Raw genomic sequence first — 24,180 nt, 5'->3', positions numbered from 1 at the left:
GGTTTACATGCGTGTGTGTGTGTGTGTGTTTGTGTGTGAGAGAGTGAGAAAGAAGCTACAGGGTTTGTTCCTAAATGGAGTCTTAAAGGCTGTCATGAGTCAAAGTGCTCTATTTAAGGCTGTATGGCCATATACACACACACACATATAAACACAAGCACACACACATAACATAATCCAACCCAACAAGTGTGTCGAAAACGAGCTGATGATTGTACTGTTAACAGGCCCGATGCGTATCATTCGGTCCAGTTAATTCTAGTGGGGAAAAGACTAATGTAATCCATTCACTTCAATCGCTCCATTCCTTCCTCTTCCCCTCCATTTGGTATCAAAAATATCAACATGCTTCACTTCAAAAATCAAACAAACCTCAGTCCGACTACGTGCGGCAAAAAAAGTCAATTTTAGGGTTGGCTAAATAATTAGGCAACTGTAAAATAAAGCACGATTAAGCAGGCTTCTATTTAAATTCATATTTTTTTAAATACCATTCCTCTGAATCCATGAAATGTGCTCATTCTGGTCCGAGAGGTTTTAATAACCGTCTTGACCTAAAGCCGACCAGACGATGACGTTAGGCTACAGGAAAAACCTTTGAACAAGAAAACTGAAGGAAGAAAAAAAAGCCACACTCCTTCTCATGCTGGGATATTTTTGGGGTCCATTTTCTTATTTTCCATATCAGTAAAATGTTGCAGCTGCTACCACCTACAGGTGAGAGGACGTACAGCAAGACAGAAACTTTTACATCCTTAATGTTTGAAGAGTTTTTGTAGTTTTCACATCACTAATTTAATAAATAAAGTGTCTTCCAACTTGGGACTCTATGTAGGACACTTTAATTTGAAAAATAATAATAATAATCAATATAGGACATTAAGTGGACAAAGATTAAGCCATGCTTATTTTAAGACTTTTTTTGGGTATGAAAAACCCTTCATAATTTATTTAATTTATTATTGGTAACACTTTACGATAAGGTGTCATTTGTTAACTTTAGTTAGTGTATTCCATAGCATGAACAATGCATTTATTACACTATTTATTCGTCTTTTCTTAATGTTAGTTAATAAAAATAGTCATTTATTGTTTTTTCATGTTAGTTCACAGTGAATTAACTAATGTTAACAAACATAACTTGTGATTTTAATAACGCATTAGTAAATGCTGAACATTAAATAAGATTAACAAATGCTGTAGAAGTATTGTCCATTAGTTCATGTTAACTAATGTAGTTAACTAATGTTAACTAATGAACCTTCTTGTAAAGTGTTGCCTTATTTATTTATTTAGGTAGGTAGGTAGGTAGGTAGGTAGAGATTTGATTGTTTTGTTATTGTCCAAGACCCAGGCTTTCAATTTTCTGTTTAAAATATGAAAATCTATCATAAAAATATTACATTTTAAATTATGATACTCTAAGCAAAGTTAACTAATGTTAACAAATTTTACCCTATTATTTTATTTTTTAATTTTATTTCGTTTTTATTTATTTATTTCATTGGTAGAGATTTAATTGTTTTACCCTTGTCGAAGACCCAGGCTTATTAATTTTCTGTTTAAAATATGAAAATAAATACACACCTCAAATTTAAAAATGAATGTATCTTCCAACTTGGAAAAGAAACAATTAGGACATAAAGCGGACAAAGATTAAGCCAAGCTTATTTTTAGACACATATTTACAGTAAAATTAGTGCAATAAATGTATGGGTTAGAAACTGTGGCCTTTCATAATTTATTTTTTGCCATTTTCAATTTTCTATTTTAATAACGCATTATTTATTTGTTTGTTTGTAGAGATTTAATTGCTTTACTCTTGTCCAAGTCCCAAGCTTTTAATTTTCTGTTTAAAATATGAAAATCTATCACAAAATATTGCATTTTAATTATGATAATCTAAACAAAGACTGAAATAATCATAAAAACATTTCAATACATTTTTAGCAATTTATATAAAAAAAAAAAAAAAAATCAATGGCTCTCTCTGATCAATGGCTACCTCAGTTTTTTTGTTTGTTTGTTTTTAATTTAGTGTACTTGGTTGGGTATAGTGCATGTTTGTGATCAAATATCATAAAACATAGATGAAAAACAATAACAGTAAATTTCAAGCTTAATTTTCAATTATTTATATTTACTTATATTTGTTAAAATACATTTTTCATTTGAAATCAATAAATCTAAATAATTGCATACGTTTAAACACAAAAAAGCCACAAAATCAGCCATATCAGTTTGTTTTCCATAATGTTTAAAAAGTCATTTACATCACATAATTTTTTTTTTTTTTTGTTTGTTTTTAAACACAAAAACTCGTGGTTCAGAGAAAAAAAAAACATTATTAAAACGTACAAAACAGAAAAATCTGCATAGAGTTTCACTATACAATCTCAGTACTAAAGGAATGAGGTAAATTGTGTGAAATCAGTGAGTCTCAGACTCTGTTACGGTTGTTTTGGAGCGGATGGGGAACAGGCTGTTTGTGCAAACTCAGTCCTCACACAGGAAACCCACCTCAGAGTCACAACATCAAAAATCCTGTCAGACTTCAAAATAAACGGCAAAACAAAGAGTCGAATTGCGTGACTGTAAAAACAACTGTCTCACAATAACCTCGTCTTCTAAACACGGCTTTGTCATTTTCACAAACGTTTCATGAAAACCCAAATCCATCCGCTTTGTCTCACAACTCCAGAAGATAAATTTAAACTTGTTCCCAAGTTCAATATCTTGTTGTGTCTTGGACATCAAGGATGCTCGGTATACATAGCCAACTTGTATATATTATCAAATTGGTCTGCGTGGTGGACGTTTATACAGTGTCACCGGATTCAAAGTGCTCAGAAACTCGGCTGAATATCTCTTGTATAGATATTTAGAAGTGTATGCATGTGTATTAAGCACTCTATTGCTTTGCATTGTGTAAACATCTGCAGAAGCATTCAGGCACTCACACACAAAGTATCTGTTGATTGATTTGTTTGTGTACTAGACTGAATGAGCTCTCAGTACGGAGGCCTGAAGAGGACAATCAGCAAGCTTGCTGTATGTGGAGTGCTTTTGAAGGGCGGGAATATTCACCATCAAACAGCTGTAGAAAAGTCTGTTTGTGGGTTTTATGCGTTATTAGATTCGCTATGGAAATAAATAAAAGCAGGAGTAAGATAATACTTATGACATTTTGTCATGGTGAAATATATACCAGGTTACAGAGTAAACCGCAATTGACTTGTTCTCACTTTTGGTAGCTGGTGATCTATGGAAAAAAGCAGCTGGTGAAGTGGAAACAACCATGTTTTTGTTATTTTGGGGCTTTTTTAGAATAACAAAATGAATAGACAGGAAATAATTGGGTTGCAGGCTGGACTCCAACTTCATGTGTGCACCAATGACATTATCACACAAAAATCACAGTGCAACTGCTTAGACTTTTCCAAAAGGCTCTAAATGACTTATGTGAGTGACAGGTAGACATGTACTAAATTGCCATAGTGGGTTCTGAGTGGCTGAGTGAACATTGCTAGGTCAAAAACCTGGGATTTGCACCATCCACCCTCACCAATCATATATTACAAGTTGAAAGTGAATGAAATTAAAGCAAAACAGGTGGACTTACCAAAACTCATACCTATATCTCAGCAATTCACATGGACATTACTCCCTATGACGCCAGTCAGCATAACATGATCAACACCTTTAACACACGTCAAAAACTGTGACAGACCCCTATCAGCTCCAATCCAAATTACAGCTTGTTATTTGCAAAACTCATTAATATGTAAATGCACCAAAACTGTCACTATAAAATAAAATAAAATAAAATAAATAATGTGTTATGACCATAGAGAATGACAGAGTGCTCCAGAAAATGATATTTCATCACTAAAATAAACTAAACTTAACTGAAATAATGTATGATGGGCTATGACCAAACAGAATGATAGAGTGCTCCAGAAAATGGCATTTCATATCACTAAAATAAAATAAAATAAAAAATGTATGATGGGCTATGACCAAACAGAATGATAGAGTGCTTCAGAAAAGAATAATTTTAGAATTATTTTACTAAAATAATAAATAAAATAAAAATAATAAGATAAAATGTTTTATGGGTTATGGCCATACAGAATGACAGAGTGCTCTAGAAAATGGTATTCCGTAGCACTAAAATAAAATAAAATAAAAAAACTAAAAAAAATAAAATAAAATAAAATAAAATAAAATAAAATAAAATAAAATAAAATAAAATAAAATAAAATAAAATAAAATAAAATAAAATAAAATAAAATAAAATAAAATAAAACAAAATAAAACAAAATAAAATGTATGATGGGCTATGACCAAACAGAATGATAGAGTGCTTCAGAAAAGAATAATTTCAGAATTATTTTACTAAAATAATAAATAAAATAAAAATAATAAAAATAATAAAATAAAATGTATTATGGGTTATGGCCATACAGAATGACAGAGTGCTCTAGAAAATGGTATTTCATAGCACTAAACTAAACTAAACTAAAATAAAATAAAATAAACTAAACTAAACTAAACTAAACTAAACTAAACTGAACTGAAATGAAATGAAATGAAATGAAATGAAATGAAATGAAATGAAATAAAATAAAATGTATATATAAATGATAAAGTGCTCCAGACAATGGTATTTCATATCACTAAAATAAAATAAATAAAAGAAAAAAAGAAATAAAATAAAATAAAAAATAACCATTGAATCCCCAAAGAGAAATGTATAATTTTCTGTACTGTAACCCTGTATGGTGTATGAGTTTCTCTCACAAAAAAAAGCTGATGAATTTACTAAAAATGTATTTACCAAAAAAGTGGGCCAGCCACTTCAAAAAGTATGAATTATCCTATCATAAAAATCTTGTAAGTTTGGCTAATAATATTGCCTCTGAACCAAATCATGTGTTGTATAACGAACTTGTACTGTTGCCATGTAATCTTTTTTGTTTGTTTGTTTGTTTGTTTTTGTTTTTTGTTTTTAGTAAAAGTCCTGTCTGTCTTTTGTCCATGTGATAAAGTTTTTTGCGAGTGAACCTGCTGTAACGCAAGACAAATTTCAGACCTTGTCTGACAATAAAGTCACATCATATCATATCATTTCTTGAGCACCAAATCAGAATATTAAAATGATTTCTGAATATTCATGTAACACTGAAGACTGGAGTAATGATGCTGAAAATTCAACTTTGCCATCACAGGGAGAAATTATATACAAAAATAAAGTGTTATTTTAAATTGCATTTATTTTACATTTTTGATCAAATACATGCAGCCTTGGTACGCATAAGACACTTTCAAAAACGACCCGATAAGTAGTGTATATTTAGCCCTAAGCACATGCAGTACATAACTTGATAGACATTCTACACGTATTTGTGTCCTGTGAAAGGGAAGAGAGCAAACCAAATGCTTTTGAAGGCTCACAGCCCAAGGTCATCGCCAGAAAGTGCAGTAAAGGAATAAAATGCTACCCGAAATACGAAACAGAGTGAAAACGATGAGAGAGGGAGAAGAGGTAGAGTGGTAGGGGTCACTAGATTGTAGGTAGATGGAGGCTGAGAGTGGAGAGCGAACACTAGAGTGCCATTACAACTCCGGCAGCAGTGATGACCTCGGAGAGAACAACTGGAGTATCTGTATTGACCAGCAGCTATATGTTTCACCCATCTAAACACTTGCCAACGAAAATGTCTGCTTGTATGATTACGATTAGATCAGATCTCAGTGTACTGTCAGCCTGTTTAGTGTGATACGAAAGGTGTGAAGAAAGACAAAGCGAGGTTAGATGCGAAAATCCTTCAGGTTAAATATCAATTTCACATGCAAATTCAAAATAATTTTAGCGGAGAATGCAGAAAAGATAAATAATTGTTATTAAAAACAAGGATAAATGAAGTGAAAATGCTTATATTTTGCAATTAATTATTATTCTACATTCTACTATATATAATATAAATGAACTATATATAAATTAAATAATTAAAATATATTAGAACTATGATAAAATTGTAATTTTAATCTTTCATAAAATATTTTATTATTTAATAATATATGTAATAAACAATAATATTGACTCCCTGATTTGCCTGATTTGCAGTGTGGCTAGGGCTGTCACTAACAATTATTCTGGTAATCCAGTAATCTGTTGATTATTCTGACAATTAATCAAGTAATCAGATAATTATATTTTTGTGGTGATAAAAATAGACCTCAGTGAACAATAGCCTTTAAAATCACTTAAAATACATATATTCTATCAATGAGGTAATAATTATTAGCTCAAATAAAGTATCAAAAGCAAGTAATCACATGGTTTTATTGAACAAAACTGTTAAAATACATAATGTATTATAAACAATAGAGCTAACGTACATTAGGCATTATAACAAATGACTGCAGAGGGCAACGTGATCTAATCCTTGTTTAATATTGACGAAACAACTTTTAATTCAAATGTCCACTTAAAATTTCATATTTGGCCATGTCTTTATGACAGAAATGCTGTAGCCACTGTCATTTCTTAAATATGTGGACATCAACACGTGTAAACTCAGAGTGAGAGTTTGAGCTTTTATTTTGTAATCGCGATGAACAGTTGCATACTGACAAATATAATGATGTGTTCTCTTGTTTTTGCGTAGGTTTAGAAATGATTTACCTCGAAAATCTGATGAAATGGTGAACGTTGCGTTCCCGTTATATAAACCCAAACTCACAACAATATGCAGAGATGGAGTTTGAGATGTCATATTAATGATTAAAGATTGCATATTATTAATGATTGCATATATTAAATCTGCATTGCATATATTTATTTAATTGAATCGTACCGTTCATGATTTTACAATAGAGGGTTTGCACTTACATCACGGGTTGGTCAGTTACCCGGATGCACGGCCATACTGGAGTTTCTCGGATGTAAACAATAACACTGATTGCACTAAGGTACTACTAAAAATGCTGTTCTGCTCATTTATGCTGTCTAAACCAAGGAATAAACGAGTGTAAACTGCTAAATCATATAGAGAAGAACTTAGTAATCAAGAAAGGGCGCAATATTTTGACAAACTAAAATCAATAGGTGGTAAACGTACGAGCAGTATTCATTAAGATATTAGCCTAATATTTCACCTACCTGACTGGAAATGATAAGAACACACACGAATGTTGTCAAGATTCTTGCCCTGGAAATCTTGGTTCAGTTTGGCCAACCACAAACGCCTTTTGTTCCTTTTTACACTCTATAATTTTTTGGCAGTCTATTCAAAGTTTTTCCTGGTCTGACCGATTAGTTCAGCCCAAAACATGATAACTGACCATTTTTCATAAGAGTTCCATTCAGTTCGGTGGCATTGTTTACGTTCAGTGCTGCCAACATTTTGCTTTATGATTTTAAATGGGTTTAATATATTCATACAGCCTTGAAAAACGGTCTAGTGTTTCACGAAATCTCGTACGTGAAATGCTTCGCTTACGGTATTTTGCCAGTTACTCCACACAGCCAAAATCCAATTGAGGCCCTAAATGTGACCAATGTGGATTGTGCTTAGTATAAGTTACAGTCACTTAAAATGAAGTCCCAATGCCCCTTTTGTGTTTAATTATAAAGGTTAGTGTGTGAGACATCATAATTGACAAACCGTCTCTGTAGAAGAGTAAAGCTAAGGCAATGATTGGCCATATGGGCATCTGATCAATATCTGTGAGTATCTGAAATGCACTTGTCACTGAGACAGACCGCAGCCAAATTAATAGAGTGCACGCTTGTCTTTGATGAGTGTGTACTAGAGCAAAGGTGACGCACTCAGGGCGAGCGACCGTGCGCTCGGGTCACTCTTTTAATGTGCGGCGGCATGCATGTATCTGTAAGAGAAGAGTGAGGTGTAAATGCATCATGTGTACACTTGTGTTTGTGTGTTTCTCTCTAATGGTCCTCGGGGGCAGGGAGCTCCTCCATCAGCAGGGCATTAGCACTCTGTTGCCCCGCCTGGGTATCGATGGGTCGCTGTGGTGATGCCACCCCCTAAGGGCCGCCACGCCCTCTGGACCGTCTGGCTGAGTGACCTCTGACCCCGGGGCTGTTTGGCAGGGCTGCGTTGACTGCGACACAGTACTGGCCATTGATCTTCCACTGACACCAGGACAGCACTTAACACTCCGACTGTGGGAGTAATGGAGCCTGCCCGCTGTTATTACTGACCCTGTGTGTGTGCGCATGTGTGTGATAGAGGCCAGTACTGTGCATCTCTCAACCTCTCACTGTCCTTTTCTCTCGCTGTCCATCTCTATCAATATTAATAATGAACTTCTGTATATCCAGACAAGCAGCAGCGTGTCTACTCAAGAGATTAATCTTTCCTCCCATCCACCCATCCTGCAGCTTCACCCTTTTCTTCTACCGGTCTGATTCGTGGAGCCCAAATAGAAAAAAAGCACCATGGTATTACCATGGCTTTGGGAATCTTTAGGGCAGAGTCACATTTAAGCCCAAAATATTATTTGATGTTTTATTTGAATTATTTTGATGAAATTAAATGAACCCTAATTTTAGAATTTTTGCATTATAACAAGCACAAAAAAGAAAAAAGAAAATATTTTCTTATTAAAATATTATTTTCATTGTACATAATTATTCATCAAGTAGTATTTGATGTGCAGCCTTATTATGCTTATATATACACAGGTCTGTTGCCTAAATACATCATTAAATATTACTGTAACAATATACAGAGAATAACCACTGAAAATAGTAGCAAAAGACAGATTATACTAATGCAATTTATTATGCTTAACTATTATAAAAATATCAAAATGCAAATTCTATAAATAAAAATGTAAAACTTCTAAAATAAATTTGGTGGCCCCATTTGATTTTGGTGTAAAATATGTATAAATTATTTACAAAAAAAATAAAAATAAAATAAAATAAAATAAAATAACTACATAATAATAATAATAATAATAACAGTAATAGTAATAAAACAAGTAATAAAATTGCTTCTTTTTCTCCCTTTTGATTGTGGTGTGAAATATGACTATAATAATAATAATAATAATAATACAAACCAAGTAATACAATTGCTTATTTTTTTATACCTGACTATTTACAAAAATTAATGATTGAAAATAAATGGGGGGGGGGGGGGGGGGTATTATGCAATTCTTTACAAAATTAGTATGAAAAATAAATAAATGTATTAATAAATAATTTAATTGAATAAATAAATAAATAAAGCATAATTTATTCTCATTTGATTTTGGTGCAAAATATGACATGGGCATAATTTCATTATACATAATTATAAACAAAAATTGAGAGATTATTTACAAAAAATAATTATTATTAATGCTAAATAAATTTGGTGGGCCCATTTGATTTTGGTGTGAAATATGTATAAATAATAATAATAACAACAAGCAATAAAATTGCTTTTTTTTTGCTCCTTTTTGATTGTGGTGTGAAATGTGACATGGGCAAATTTTCATGGAATTAAACAAATCGATGCCTGATTATTTACAAAAATGAATGACTGAAAATAAATTTGTGGGGGGTGCACAATATGCACAACTTTACAAAATTAGTATGAAAAATAATGTATAAATAAATAATTAAATTGAATGAATAAATAAAAAATGCATTATTTTTTTTTCTCATTTGATTTTGGTGAGAAATATGACATGGGCATAACTCATTTTATTATTTCATAATTATGAACAAAAATTTAGACAGACAGACAGATAGTTTTCAATATTCTTTAACATATCATAGAGTACCACATGAATATCATATGCATGCATATATGAATATAAAGGTGATTAAAAATCATTTCTATTCACAGTACTTTTTGCAAGAGTTTTAGGCCATGACTGACACAAAGACGATCAACAATAGACAGCAGAAAAGAATGCGTCTTATATCAAGCCCACAATGGCAGAGGCGAGAACAATACAACTGTCCTTCCGTTCCACACCCTCTCAGTTTCTCTCTAACGGCCACAAGCTTGTGTCTGATCGCTTCATATCTGCAGCCCATCTCTTCATTATTTACAGTAATAGCCTGTCAAAGCCATGCATTCAGTCTCTCCAAATAACGTGCACCCACAGTTGGGCAATGTGCATGGTGCATGCACTGGCCAGTTAGAGCTCTCTCCCGGTGGCAGCCCGGGGCTAGCTGCTAAATGGAATGCTTCACCTCAATTGAATGGGAATCATTTCTCCTTTATTTCTCCATGTGCGTGACCTTGTCTTTCTTCCCCTGTGTGAGGTGAAGGACGCAGGGGGCTCGCCGCTGGCTGGTGGGGGCTTAGTAGAGGCTGGAGAGGGACATTAGAGAAGCGGTCTTTACCAGACGCGGGCCCGGAGCCCAGGTCACGGCAGGGGAAAGAGGCTCTTGAGTGATCTGATTGCCTGGTGCAGGATGCGGCGGTCCTTAGAAAGGTTGCTAATAGCATAGCCCCCTTTTAGTGAGCAGGACAATACTGGCTAATTCAATCTGATGCAGAGCTCTTGTATACACACAAGAGTACACACAAATGTAGACGGCCGTTTAACTGAAGAGAAAAAGCGGCCGAAAACATGCATGCGCTTACGCCGACGCACACACATTTGCACGCATTCCTGCCGAGTTCAGCCACATTGGGTCTCTACGAACGTTTGCGCACATAGCTACGTGCACTGCGCACTGGAAAAGCCGATGGCACTTGTTTTGGATTGATTGCTAAAACGCTGGGTTTTGTGGCACAGGAGAGAATGGACTTAAATGATTCGCATTGATTAGTGATGCCCCACTTTGGAGCACGCTATGGGTTTCAGCTCACACTCGCAGCGAGGGCAGCGGCACGAGCGTTAAAACGAGAGCGGCAGAACAAGTGCACGAGTTCAGATAGACTGAATTACCTCTTCACGCAATGTAATGTGACACTCCTCAATTAATATCTTCATCACAAGAGGAATTAAGCATCAATTTAGCGAGTTGCAATTTTAGCAACACGGCGAGTTAGAATCGTTTGATTGGTCTTTGAAAGTTCTAGAAAGTAAGGGGTGGAATTTCTAACAAATCAGGTGTTTTTACACCTTTTAAAAACAGAACGCACAACAGGGGAATGTTTGTCCGATCAGATAAGGCCAAACTAATCATTTAGCAAAGTATGAGAGTGCCCCCAACTGGACGCTCGTCAGACGCAATTAAAAAAAAGCTAAAACAATTAGAGCGGAGACCGCCGTATAACCACCACGAGAGGTTTAAAATCGGCCGATCTCAAAAAAAACACCTAAATAAACATGCCTTCTCTCCACAAGTATCCCCGTGAAGAGTTTCGGCAATGTGTTTTTCTCACTGTGTCAAAACACAGAGGTCATATGAGAGGCATTCACTGCCATTTCAGAGGCCCCAGGTAAGAGAGATGCAATTAGGAAGCTAGCACGATCAATTAACCAGCTCTCCAAATCTACAGTAATTAGCTTCTCCATTGTGGAACAGTTGTAAAAAGCCACTTGGCAAAGCAGCGAAAAAGCATCGACTGGATTGTTTGGAGGGAATGTGGGTGTGTGCGCGTGTACGAGTATCATTGTGTGCATCTTTGTGTGCCACAAACTGTTATACAGAGTGTGATGTGATTGTGTGCTGGAGAAGGGGTGGGTGTTGGCAGGCTCTTTAACTGGTGTACTTACTAAACAATAGTGTGTTCTCTCTCTCGGTCAGATACGCGAAGATCACGCGCACTGCTTCTACGTACAGTTGTGTTACATTTGAAAGGCTTTTTTTTTTCCCTAAAAAGCTCAGTGGGGTGGCTTGGCATCATCTGGCCACTGGACCAGCACTACATCAATCCCCCATAATCCTTTTGGGCCGGATGGGCAGGGAGAGGTGGGTGAAAGAAGCAGCAACGTCACCCCCACCGCACTCCAATAATTCTACATTCTGATTGGTCGGCCCACCCTCAATGCGTTTTGTCAAGCATGAACCCCTGGGCTGGGACTAATAAGTGACTTCTCCTTTCTGCAGAAGATTACGTCCCCTCACGGCTCCACCAAGACAATGAAACAGGAACCAACCTGCTGGAACAGAGGTGGGCTGCTTTGAGCTGGGTGAGAAGGTAGAAACGAGGCGCAGTGGTCGAACCAGCATCCATTCACTAGATTCATTCACAACAAGGCTAGAAAGTTTATGACCTTCATGTTGTTCCAAACCTGTATGACTTTTTGTCTTCTGATGAAAGCTAAAGATGATATTTTTGACTTGGACCACAAAACCAGTCGTAAATAGCATGGGTATATTTGTAGCAATAGCCAAAAATACATTGTATCATGCCAAAAATCATTAGGATATTAAGTAAAGATCATGTTCCATGAAGATATTTTGTAAATTTCCTACCGTAAAGACATCAAAACTTAATTTTTGATTAGTTATATGCATTACTAAGAACCGCTAAGAACAAATTTAAAGGCGATTTTCTCAATATTTAGATTTTTTGCACCCTCACATTCCATTTTCAGATAGTTGTATCTCAACCAAATATTGTCCTTTCCTTACAAACCAATGAAAAGCTTATTAATCAGCTTTCAGATGATGTGTAAATATCAATTAAAAAAATGGATACTTATGACTGGTTTTGTGGTCCAGGGTCACATTTTGAAGAATGGAGTCAAAAACTGGATGGGAACAACATTGGCTGGACAAAAAAAATACTAAGGCGTTTCTTAAAATGTTAAACTCATGCAAGCTGAGCAATATGAGGGTGAGTAAATGATAGCAGTTTTCATTTTGGGGGGAACTCTCTCTTTAAAATATGTTTGTATTTTTTATATTAGGGCATAACATACCTAGAGCATTTGGAAAGAAAGATAAGACTGGACAAAAAGCAAAAGTATGGGGCCTCTGTCCTGTCCTGAAAAGCTAGTGATGTGAAGCGGCTTGCGGTACATATGAAAAAGTGCAGACAATAGGCAAGCCAAGCAATCAGCCCGCTTCTACACAACTCCTCTGCGGCGCGACCCAAAAAGCAAGGGGGTGTGGGCTTCTTAATCTTGCTTCTCTTGCCAGCGCAGGGATCTGGAGGTGTCATATTCCTCCAAAACATTCCTGCTCCTTTCGCTCCAAATGGCCGACGTTTTGTCGCCAGTGCAGGGCCCCTGTAATGAACCTGGGGGGGGATCTTCAGAACTCAATGACTGGACGTAATTACTTCTCTCCTTTTCTTCGCTCCCTTTCTCCGCACTGGCTCTCCCTCCGAGCCGTACCGGCCCCTAGCTTTCGGGCTGGCTGGTCAAATACAAAAGGCAGGCTGCACCGAGTCCAGCTGAGGGGGGGGGAGCTGGAAAGGGGGAGCCCCCCGATCAGCTGTCACTGAGACACTGAGCGACTCAGCGACTCTTCACTAATACCTGCGACCTTACAAAACTGACCTTGACAGCCAAAAAAGTTGTTTGATTTGACAAATAACATGTATTCTGCCAAGGTAACCTAACAATTCATTCTGAGCATCATAAACTTAGGACAAAGGAATTATATTTAGGTATAAATTTTAAGGCCAATGAATCATCTCTGTTATCATCTGATCTTTATCTATATTTATTGTTCAATATATTTAACTGTTTAATTAACTGTTCATGCTCATTTCTCCTATTTTTACATTGATTACTTTTGATTTAATTACACTGTTAAATATTTATAGTCTCAAAACTAATTAATTAATTAATTTCACATCCTGTACAATATAATGTTGTGATGCCTACATTCACTTGCAGAATTCAAAAGTATTGATTTTAACTTTTTTAATTGTTTTAGACAAAATAGTACATAATTTGATGGCCATTTATCAGTTTTTGGCCATATAATTAAAATAATTATTGACTTCTCAAATTGAACAAAAATGTAAGAAATTGTGCATAAAAGGAGATAAAATGGCAATATTTTAAAAATATATTTCATTAATTCAAAATAAACCCCTGCTCTGACATAATTAAATAAGAGACAAAAACATTTGTTATTATCCATTTTTTATATCATATAAGAATAAAGGGCTGTCAAACGATTAATCGCAGTTAACCGCATCCAAAATAAACGTTTTTGTTTACATAATATATGTCTGTACACTGTGTATATTTATGTATATATTAATACACACACAAGCATGTATACATTTAAGAAAAATCTGATATGTTTTATATATATATATATATATATATATATAAAATACATACACACACACACATGTAAACACGTAAATATTTTGAAAAAATATATGCTGTATGCGTGTATCTTGACATATACATAATAAATATACACAGTACACATACATTTTATCTAAACAAAAACTTATTTTGGATGCGATTTATCGCGATTAATCGTTCGACAGCGCTAAACTAAATATAAATATTAACATGAATTAACGTTTCTAAAACCATAAAAGCCTATTCAGAAAACACACATTAGGCATGTTAGTTCTGCTAATTAGCTGACATACATGTAAACCAAGAGACAGCACTTACAAAAATAAGTGTGTGAGAGTCATTACATTGAGTGCTTTGCAGACAAACATACATTCAGACAGCACACGCACGCGCGCGCGTCCCTCCCGGGAGTCAGGTTTTTTGGAGTGCTGCCCGAGCTCTGAGTAAGAGGTGGCTATTCACATGCCTTGTTCTCCACCAAGACGCTAATCAGATAAATGATCTATTTGTTTTAAAACATCATCAAGTACATTAGGGCTGCTGGAGACCTGGCATGGTTGCTAGGCAAACCAGGGGGGCTGGGGGGTTCGATACAGGCTCAAGGGTGAATACGAGCATCGAGGGGGTCCACAAACGCACCAATGGGATGACAGGAAAGTGCACTCTGATAGACACAGAGAAATGAGAGACAAATTAACTACATTACATTAATCACTTACAAGTCCAGGGGGAGAAGAGAAACACACAGATACACATTCACTCACAGAGAAATAGAAGCCTATGTATGGAAACCTGTTTACCATTAAACCAACAAAAAAAAAAATTACACTTTTTTCTCAGAATTGAGATATAAACTCGCAAACTCACAATTCTTACTTTTTCTCAAAATTACGATATAAACTCAAAATTCTTACTTTTTTTTCAGAATTGCATGCTATAAACTCGCAATCGCGAGTTATAAAGTCAGAACTGCGAGATATAAAGTCACAATTCTGACTTTTTCTCTCAGAAATGAGATATAAAACTCGCAATTGCGAGTTATAAAGAAAGAATTAAGATATAAGCTTGCAATTTAGAGAAATTAAGTCATAATTGTAAGATATAAACTCACAATTTTTACTTTTTTCTCAGAATTGGGTGCTATTAATTTGCAATTGCAAGTTATAAAGTCAGAATTGTGAGATACAAACTCAAAATTCTTACTTTTTTTTTTCCTCAGAATTGCACGAAATAAACTCACAATCTTGAAGAAAAACTTGCAATTCTGACTTTTCTTGCAAATGCAAGTTTATATCTTGGAATCCTGACTTTATATCTCAGAATTGCAAGCTCATTTCTCAAAATTCTGACTTTACAGCTCACAGTTGCTCACAATTGCTCATATTACGCAATTCTGAGGAAAGACGTCAGAATTGTGAGTTTGTATCACGCTATTCTGAGAAAAAAAGTCAGAATTGTAAAATTCTGTGTTATTTTTTATTTAGTGGCAGAAATGGGGTTCCATATCTTACATACCTATTGTTTTCTGTATAAAAAATAAAAGTGCTTAAAGGTAACACGGTGCTACCTTGGTTCTTTGGACATGGTACCGTGGGACATGCATCACAATACAACCATGGTTTCTGCACATGTACCATGGAATTACCATGGTATTCTCTTAAGTAGCTTGGAGTATCATGTAAATACATTCCGATAAAATTATTGAGTTTGATGTCAATAAATGAAGAAGGCTGAGCTCATGAATATTAATTAGCCCATTCTGATTTGGCATCAAGATTTTTAGACACTGCTTTTTTATTAGTAAATAATAAACCGAGAGATTGTGTCTGTGTTAGAAGTTTTTCAGAAGTCAAAATGAAAATATCAACTAGCTTATTTAACATTAAGATACTAATGGCATATGTATAAGCTTCCTTGCTTAAACTTAAACTTTGCACTTCCTAGAATATTCAAAATACATGTTAGACACTTCCTCACAACACTGTTGCTCTAGAAAGGTTTCAAACACCTTTTACCTGTGGTAAAATCACTTTTCATAGATTCATTTTAAGACAAAAATCATCCTAAATCAAGTCAATCAAGTCTTACCAAAGCATTACCTTTGATGCTAGTTAGTTTACAGGCAAGTGAATTGTCAAAAGTGTAATGCATGAGGGGCAAAAGGTGCTTAAAACTTGAAAAATGATGGTGAAATCTAATAATCAAGCCTGGAGTTTGAATTTCTAGGGTGTTATTACTTTCTCCAGTCACCCCCTCTTTCTTCTAATTCCAGACTAGAAGGGACCTTTGTAACAAAAGAAAAAGTGTTACCTGGCTGCTAAGGTATGTTGATAATTACTGTGGCATTACACCCCGCGCAATATCCCTGCAAAGTCTAGTATTGTAATTTCTTTCCTTCAGGGTTCGCTTTATCACGTCTCTTAGCTCTAATACAGCTCGCCCCATTGCTGACCCCTGTAGCCGTGATTAAGAACATTTGCTTTTATACTCATGCTTGTATAGAGGAGCAAATCCTTTTATAATGCCATCTTGCACATATCCAGAAAAAGAACATTATGCTTTATAATAACGCTTCACATAATGACTTTAATCTGGGTCAGTCATTTATCATTCAGCACAGGGTCCCGGTCAGTTCTGGGTCACTCAGACACAGACAATATTTCCTGTAGGTGGCTTTATCATGAAAGCAGTTCTTGGCCTTTTCACCAGTGGCACTGATTGAAGACACTTTCACTGTGTATGATGAGGTTTGGAAACTTTGACACGGTGCTCTTACACACAACGTTCAAAATCAACTTTGCATAAACTGAGAATATTTACCAGTCACATTTCAGTGTCACGTAACAATGTAACAAAAAACTGATATGTAGTATAGTAGTTCCTAATAATAAAGTTTCCAGCCAATCGGCAAGAAACTCTTTTATTTACTCGCCAAAGACAATTCTGACTGGCATTTGGCGCTTGGTGAGTGTTAATTTTGGCCCCTGCCTGCGCACGTTCAACAGGCCGGTCTGCGGTAATGAGGGCTTGAGTCTGGTCAGCGAGCCGTCCTGTAAACAGTCTGAGAGCAGCGTTAATTAACTCTCACCAACACAGGAGAGCAGAATAAGGCAGAGATGGAGAGCCAGACCTCTGACCTCTGCAGGTCTAACCAGGCCTCATTGGACAGCCTCAATCTGAGCAATTAGTACACCGGGTCCCCCAATCTACATAATTGCCCAAGCAGGGGGTAGAACAGACGGGCATGTGAGTGGAGGCCATTGGACACACACAAACAAACACATGATTTAAATAAAAAGAAAGACGCACACACTAATGACACTTATTAAGCTATGAAAAAGTCACCATCACACATGGATTCGTGATAACTGCATGGATTCTGAGGAAACCCTGCTGAGACTGAGCACTGCCTGTTAGTAAGCCTGAATGTTGTGATTTCAATAGGGATCAGTTCCTCCACCTCATCATGTGACCCCTCCGAAGGATGTTTTAACTCAGGGCGCAGGATGAACACCCTGACTAGACTGGCTAAGAGTATCCTACCGATACACAATGAGGTTAGTATTTTGTGGTAGTATTTGGTAAAAAATATATAAATGGAATATGTTACCCCAAGTTTTGCTTGTTGAACACTTTTAAAGATACAGAATAAGACGTGACGTATTGGCTAAAGATAAATGTTTATGCCTAAGATATTTTTGATGAAATCCAAGAGCTTTCTGCCCCTGCATAGACCCAGAAAGGTAGTAAGGACATTGTTAAAATATACCATTTGACATTAGTGGTTCAACCGTAATTTTACAAAGTTACGAGAAAACTTTTTGTGTGCAAAGGAAACAGAAACAACAACTTTCTTCAACAATTTCTTCTCTTCCATGTCAGTTTTCGACACTTTTCACAAGAGTACAACAACACATACATAAGGCACTGCTGATGCAGGAAACTGACACGGAAGAGGAGAAACTGTTGAATAAAGTTGTTGTTTTTGTTTTCTTTGTGCATAAAAAGTACTCTCTTCAGGGTCAGAAGTTCTCGGATTTCATCAAATATATTTTAATTTGTGTTGAAGATAACAATGAATGAAGGTCTTACTGGTTTGGAACGACATGAGGGCGAGTAATTAATAAAAGAATTTTTATTTTGGGGTGAATTATCCTTTTAACTAGCTGACCTCAATAATCAACCAGTCAGTTGCATGATGCTAGTCAACCGTTGTAATCCAACCTTGCAAATGAGTTAATGCAGGCCGCTTTCCCACATTAAACTTAATAGTTCATTAAAAATTAAATGCGTAAATTGATTTACTTTTCCAGTAAATGTATCACATATGCAGTCCACACAAGTAACAGTATTTTGGGGTTTTTTGTTGTTATATTCAGGAGCGCAGATAATTTTTTAGGAGATTTGGTTTGGTCCTCACACTGCACATAGTCTGACCCATTAAATATAACTCTAAAAAAATAAATTAATAATAGTGATAACATCACTGGACTTTGTTTATTTATTATTATTTTATTAAAGTGTGGTAATACTATTAGATTTTAAAATAAAAAGGGAGTATTAAATAAAAATAAAATGTTTATAGTAATTTTATAGTAAACTTAAAAGTAAAATGATAATACTTACTTTTTTATATGAACTTTCATCATTTTCAAACCTAAAATTAGCAAGCCATTATTTTGGCTGGTTGCCGTGTTTAGAGGTTCCAACTGAAGAGCGTTCAGTGAAGAATGTCAGTGGACGAAATGTCACATTTTTACATTGTGCTTTGAAAACGGCAGCAAATAGCCTAGAATTATGCTTTTATTATGAACTTATTTTGAATTATGAACTTATTTTAACAGCACATATATTATTCTGGTCACGCATACAGACCTGCGGACCACTTATGTGTATCCCTGGTTATATTCACATATCGGCGCCAAAATACCAGTAAACGAAGAAGAACCACTTCATTTTCACTTTCTGTCCAATTTGACATTTTTTCACTTCTTTGACTCATTTGGTGATACAGGGGCAAAATGCACAGCTGAAGCAATGATCAGTGATGCTTAGCCATCTATAACATTTTCATAAAAGAACAATTGAAAAGCACATGAGTTTACTGTAAACTCTGCGGAGAAATCTTAACTTTCTTACTTGCTTATATTGTTATTCTCTTGCTTGTTCACACATGATCTCTAAATGGTAATTTACCAGTAATTTTCTGGAAAAGACACTTTGTCTAAAAGCACCTATCGTCTCATTAGCACCTGCTGGTAGATGTTGCAACTACATCATCTGTCTGCAAAGAGCTCCTCTCTGAAACAGAGTATCACTATTCCAGACTGTGTATACTACAAGTACATTTTCTCTTATTAGTTTTGAAACCAACTCTGACCCAAGCACATGACAGTGGAAGAGCTGATGTTTGAATCCAAACCAGTGGTCAACAAGCCTCTCTAAAGCTCTTCATGTCCACCCAGCATGTTCAGATAAGACCTTTTGTGTCCCTCTTGATCCCTGCTGGAAACAACAGCACTTAAACCCACAGCACCATCAACCCTTCCAACCCTGACAAGTTGGATCACCGTAATCCATACATTTGGATAGCTAATCCACATTCAGTGCCTCAGAGGACATAGAGACCTTTCGGCTTGTCAAATCCTGAGACGAGGATTTTAAACTGGGTATGTGAGGTGGGTAATACATGGGGCACCCCCCTTTGCAGACAATGAGCCTGCCCAGCTGAGCTGACAAGGACATAGGGGGAGATGTTTGGGCTTACCAATGCGTAAGATCAATTAACGGTGGTTGAGAGGAAGGTCTGAAAAGAGAAGCGATGACCCTGCCGTAGAAGAGAGCCATGCTGCCCCTTTTCACTAATCCAGTAAAAGAGCCAAATATTTCAAGACATATCAGTCCACAAGTCCCTGGAAATCAGCACGGGACAAGATTCTTTCATTTAATAAAACAGATCATCTGAATAAAAAAAAAGGTTCAGATACAGATTCAACTAAAGCATCTGAGCCACTGGTTAATCTGCTGAAACCCCCCATTTATCACTCAACAGAATAATGAAAATCAAACAGGTTTGGATTGAGATGAGGGTGAATACATTTTTGGACAAACTATCACTTCAAAACTGCTCCTCAAAGGCAAAATGCAGTAACAATAAATGCTAAATTTAAGGAAAATGGCCTCAATTTGTGGTTTCATATACATTTTACAACTAATTTTCACTGAATATGAGGATAGTTAAGCCAAACAGTCTGTCACAGTATAGATCATAGCCTAAAAGAATGGATTTCCACTATAATTCAGTTTGGACAAAATACTTGTTATTGTGTTTTGTCTTTACACACCAAACCTATTATAGAGTCAGCTACACAATGTACTGCTGTATAGGACCAATAGAATATGTAAAGTTGTAAATGCTGTACTACTATATAAAGTTTGGGGTCTGTAAAAGTTTCTTATGTTTACAAAAATTAAATTTATATAATCAAAAATACAATAACAGCTGTACTATTGTGGAAAAAAAAATTACCATAATTTAATAAATTTTAAAATGTAATTTGCTCCTGTGATGATAAAGTTACATTTTAGCATCCATTACTTCAGTCTTCAGTGTCACATGATCCTTTAGAAGACATTCTAATATTTTTATGATTTGGTACTACTTGTTTTTTCAGTTGTGCTGCTTAAAAAAAGAAAGTTCAGAAAAACAGCATTTATTTGTAACATCAGAAATGTATTTACTGTCATTTTTAATCAATTTAATGCATCCTTGCAAAATGAAAGTATTAAAACTAAAAGTATTCTTTTTTAAAACAAAAAACTTACTGACCCCAAACTTTTGAACAGTAGTGTACAACATGAAAATGTGCATTTCACTGACTATTTAATACACAGAGATGGCATAAATATATTTAGAGTACACAAGAATTGCAAATCGCAGGAAACAGTCAGTTTCATTGTATCTGCATCTTCTTTATTCTGCAACTTTGTTTAGTCATCTATATTCACTTATAAGGTTTCAGTTTTCATATTTATTTGTTTAGCCAAATACAACATACTGACTCCTGAAAAGTGAACTTTATTGCTGTTTGGACCTGTGCTGGGAAAGAAGAAGTACTTTAACACCCCTGGCACAGATAGTAGGAGTCAATAAGTTGCTTGTAATTAGGTGCTTCTAAGGCTCAAGTGTGCCTGCCTCTGGTGCATCATGGAGCTGCAGCTTTATCTGACCCCCTACGGCCTGCCATAGAATACGCTCTGTTTAAGATTACAGTTAAATATTATTTATTCATAATCAGAAAGTAGGCAGACTGCATTAAAAGAGCACAATTACCTCTATGTGATCCGTTTCAGAGAAAAAACCTGTTGTATGAACACATAAACATGCACAGAAGAGATACTCACAGACATTTCCTGTGTTGTCAAAGCTGCTGAGCACCTCATCCACTCTAATAGGACCAAGATTGTCTCTGAAATGCATTAATAAAAAAGACATAGATATAAATATAATGAGATAATGACAAAACTTTAGTGATAGCTAAATGAAATATGACGAAATTAATGTACGTACTTATAAGATGCAGTTAAGCAGCAGTTAAACCGAAAAATGAAATAGTTTATTTGCCCAATCTGCTATAAATAAAAGCACTTATTTTGTATCTAAGCTGCTCTTTCTTCCATTCAATTATGAAAGGGAAGGATTAGAATGGTAAAATATTTTCAGAGCATAATTTTCAACTTAAATTTCATTTAGGCTTGGAATATAAGTCTTATGACAACTTTTAAGGTTTTTCTATCCTGCTTTTTTATCATTCTTAATATTTTTTGGAGTTTGACAACTCTTGGTCAATGTTGCCAACTAATTTTCACGTAAAGTTGCTAAAGGCAGGACAATTCGTTGCTAAAAGTTGCTAAATGATGTGATGTCATTGCGTGACGACATCATGTAATCACAAAACAAAACTGCATAGAATACACAATCAGATCATTAAAATCTCAGAAAACAAATATGACTATGAATATGATTTGAAATGTTAATTTAGATTTGTTAGCAAAATAAAAAAATATATATATTAATATTAAAATATACATAATATCATATATTTATTTTCAAATATAACACTGAATTATTGAACATTTACACATTACGTTTTATGTATTTTCTTACTTACTGGTAAAACTACACATTCTGAACAATTACATTTTTAAACAGTGTATTGGTAGTTAGTTAGTATGCTACACTTTAAGAAAAGTCTGTAAAATAGGGCACAATGAGTTCATTTTAAATTTTTTAAATTTTTCAGTTCTCTGTGTGTGTGTGTTTTACCTAAATTTAAATTACGTATTGTATTTTGTGTTTTCAGGTTACAGCTTAACCTGGTAATGTCCTGTACCAGTACATTTTCCATTTTTCCACATATGTCTTAGCTGATCAACAAGTGCAGGTACAAACTAATAAGAAGGTGTTATTATAAATTAACAGTTATTATTGAACAAATACAACTAGCAACTTAATTCACGTGATGTGTACACACCTTTGATTTCCTCTTTTTGTATAATTTAGAGGGACAATGTGTGCCTTTTTATCATTTGAGTCACAGTTGCTAAAAGTTGGTAAATAAATCTGAAAAACAGCTTTATTTTTTTCTAGGTGTTTTTTGAAGAAAAAGTTGCTAGGGTAGTCTGAAAAGTTGCTAAATCTAGCAACAAAACTGCTAAGTTGGCAACACTGCTTAATCCTCATTCTTTTTCAATTTATGGAACAAAAACAGTGCAATATTTCAAAACTTTACTTTTTGTGTTTGAACAACAACAACAACAACAACAAAAAGATAACATGGGTTGGGACAACATGAGTGTGAGTAAAACGTCACAGATTTTGCCTTTGTGAGAAACTGTACAGTCGTATGAGTCCTAAAGCTAAAACTGCTTCATCAGCAGCTGAACGCTTTCTCCAGCTTACCTGAGAAAGGCACTGTACTGGGGAAAGATTGCACTTCTGTACTCCACCCACTGCCCGTCTGATGGCTCATCCGTCTCTGAAGGAGTGACCCTGCTCCTGGAGAACAGGTTGAAGGAGGAGAATCTTCGCACTGACACCTGCTGAACATCTGAGCTGTCGAGCTGCTTCTGTTTCAGAACCTGCATTGCGAGAGATGCATAAAATGCCACTACTGAGACACATCCGTATGTCTAACGTGATAAACGCATTATGTAACACAATACATTTACGCATATTTAACCAAACGCACGTAATCAGCTTCATATTACTGGAGGTTCACTAAACACCCCTCACCTGTCGCAGAAGAGCCCAGCGTGCACGGGCCACATCGGTTCCACAGTGAGAGTCGTGATTTTGGAGATTGTTCGCGTGCAATTCTGTCGCAGCTAACGGGGGATCTTTAAATTTATTCATGACAGAGCAACCTGCTCGATTTGATCCTGTTTCATACAGAAAATAACTTCTCACAGTGTAACTACAACGACAGTGGAATGCAGAGTCTAAGCGAATGCTTATTTGGCATTTGTTCTCTGAATGTGGTTAAAGTCGATGGTACAAATTACTACCGTTTTTACCAATTCGCCGGTATGCGCTGGTCTCTGTTGCTTAGTAATAAAATCCCATGCTACTTCCGTACACCGCCTCCTCTTCTTGCAGGACGAAAGGAAATCCAATGTACTACCGGAGTTATCGAACACTGATCTCTAGCTGTTATCATCGAAGATTAATGATTCGATTACTCTCGCCTGGAGTAGATGTCATATTTTAGCGCCGTTATTGACGGGGAGTCCGAATCATTTCCGAGAATCGGTTCTTTTGAACAGTTCGTTTTAAAGAACCGAAACCAAAAAGCTTTTCGTGGCATAAATACAGCCATTAACGCGCATATTCTATAAAAGCGGTGTTTATTTTAATTTCACGTATTCTAGCTGAGTTTGTTCTAGCCATTAAACTCATAAAAAATAGCTATTAAG

General features: G+C 35.5%; 1 protein-coding gene across 1 annotated transcript in view; it reads right to left on the bottom strand.

Annotated features, from left to right (window-relative positions):
- Nucleotides 1-23,824, bottom strand: part of camkmt (calmodulin-lysine N-methyltransferase) — a 136,343-nt gene extending 112,519 nt beyond the window's left edge. The window contains exons 1-3 of the mRNA XM_051126799.1: nucleotides 23,501-23,824; nucleotides 23,168-23,346; nucleotides 21,610-21,674 (exon numbers count right to left, since the gene is read on the bottom strand). Of these exons, the coding sequence (XP_050982756.1) occupies nucleotides 21,610-21,674; nucleotides 23,168-23,346; nucleotides 23,501-23,620 (364 nt within the window). The 5' untranslated portion in view covers nucleotides 23,621-23,824. The remainder of the gene's footprint in view (nucleotides 1-21,609; nucleotides 21,675-23,167; nucleotides 23,347-23,500) is intronic.
- Between the last annotated feature and the right edge of the window lie 356 nt (nucleotides 23,825-24,180).

The sequence above is a fragment of the Labeo rohita genome, chromosome 13 (genome assembly GCF_022985175.1).
Source record: "Labeo rohita strain BAU-BD-2019 chromosome 13, IGBB_LRoh.1.0, whole genome shotgun sequence".
Taxonomy (NCBI): domain Eukaryota; kingdom Metazoa; phylum Chordata; class Actinopteri; order Cypriniformes; family Cyprinidae; genus Labeo; species Labeo rohita.
This window is presented reverse-complemented; position numbering and strand designations above follow the sequence as displayed.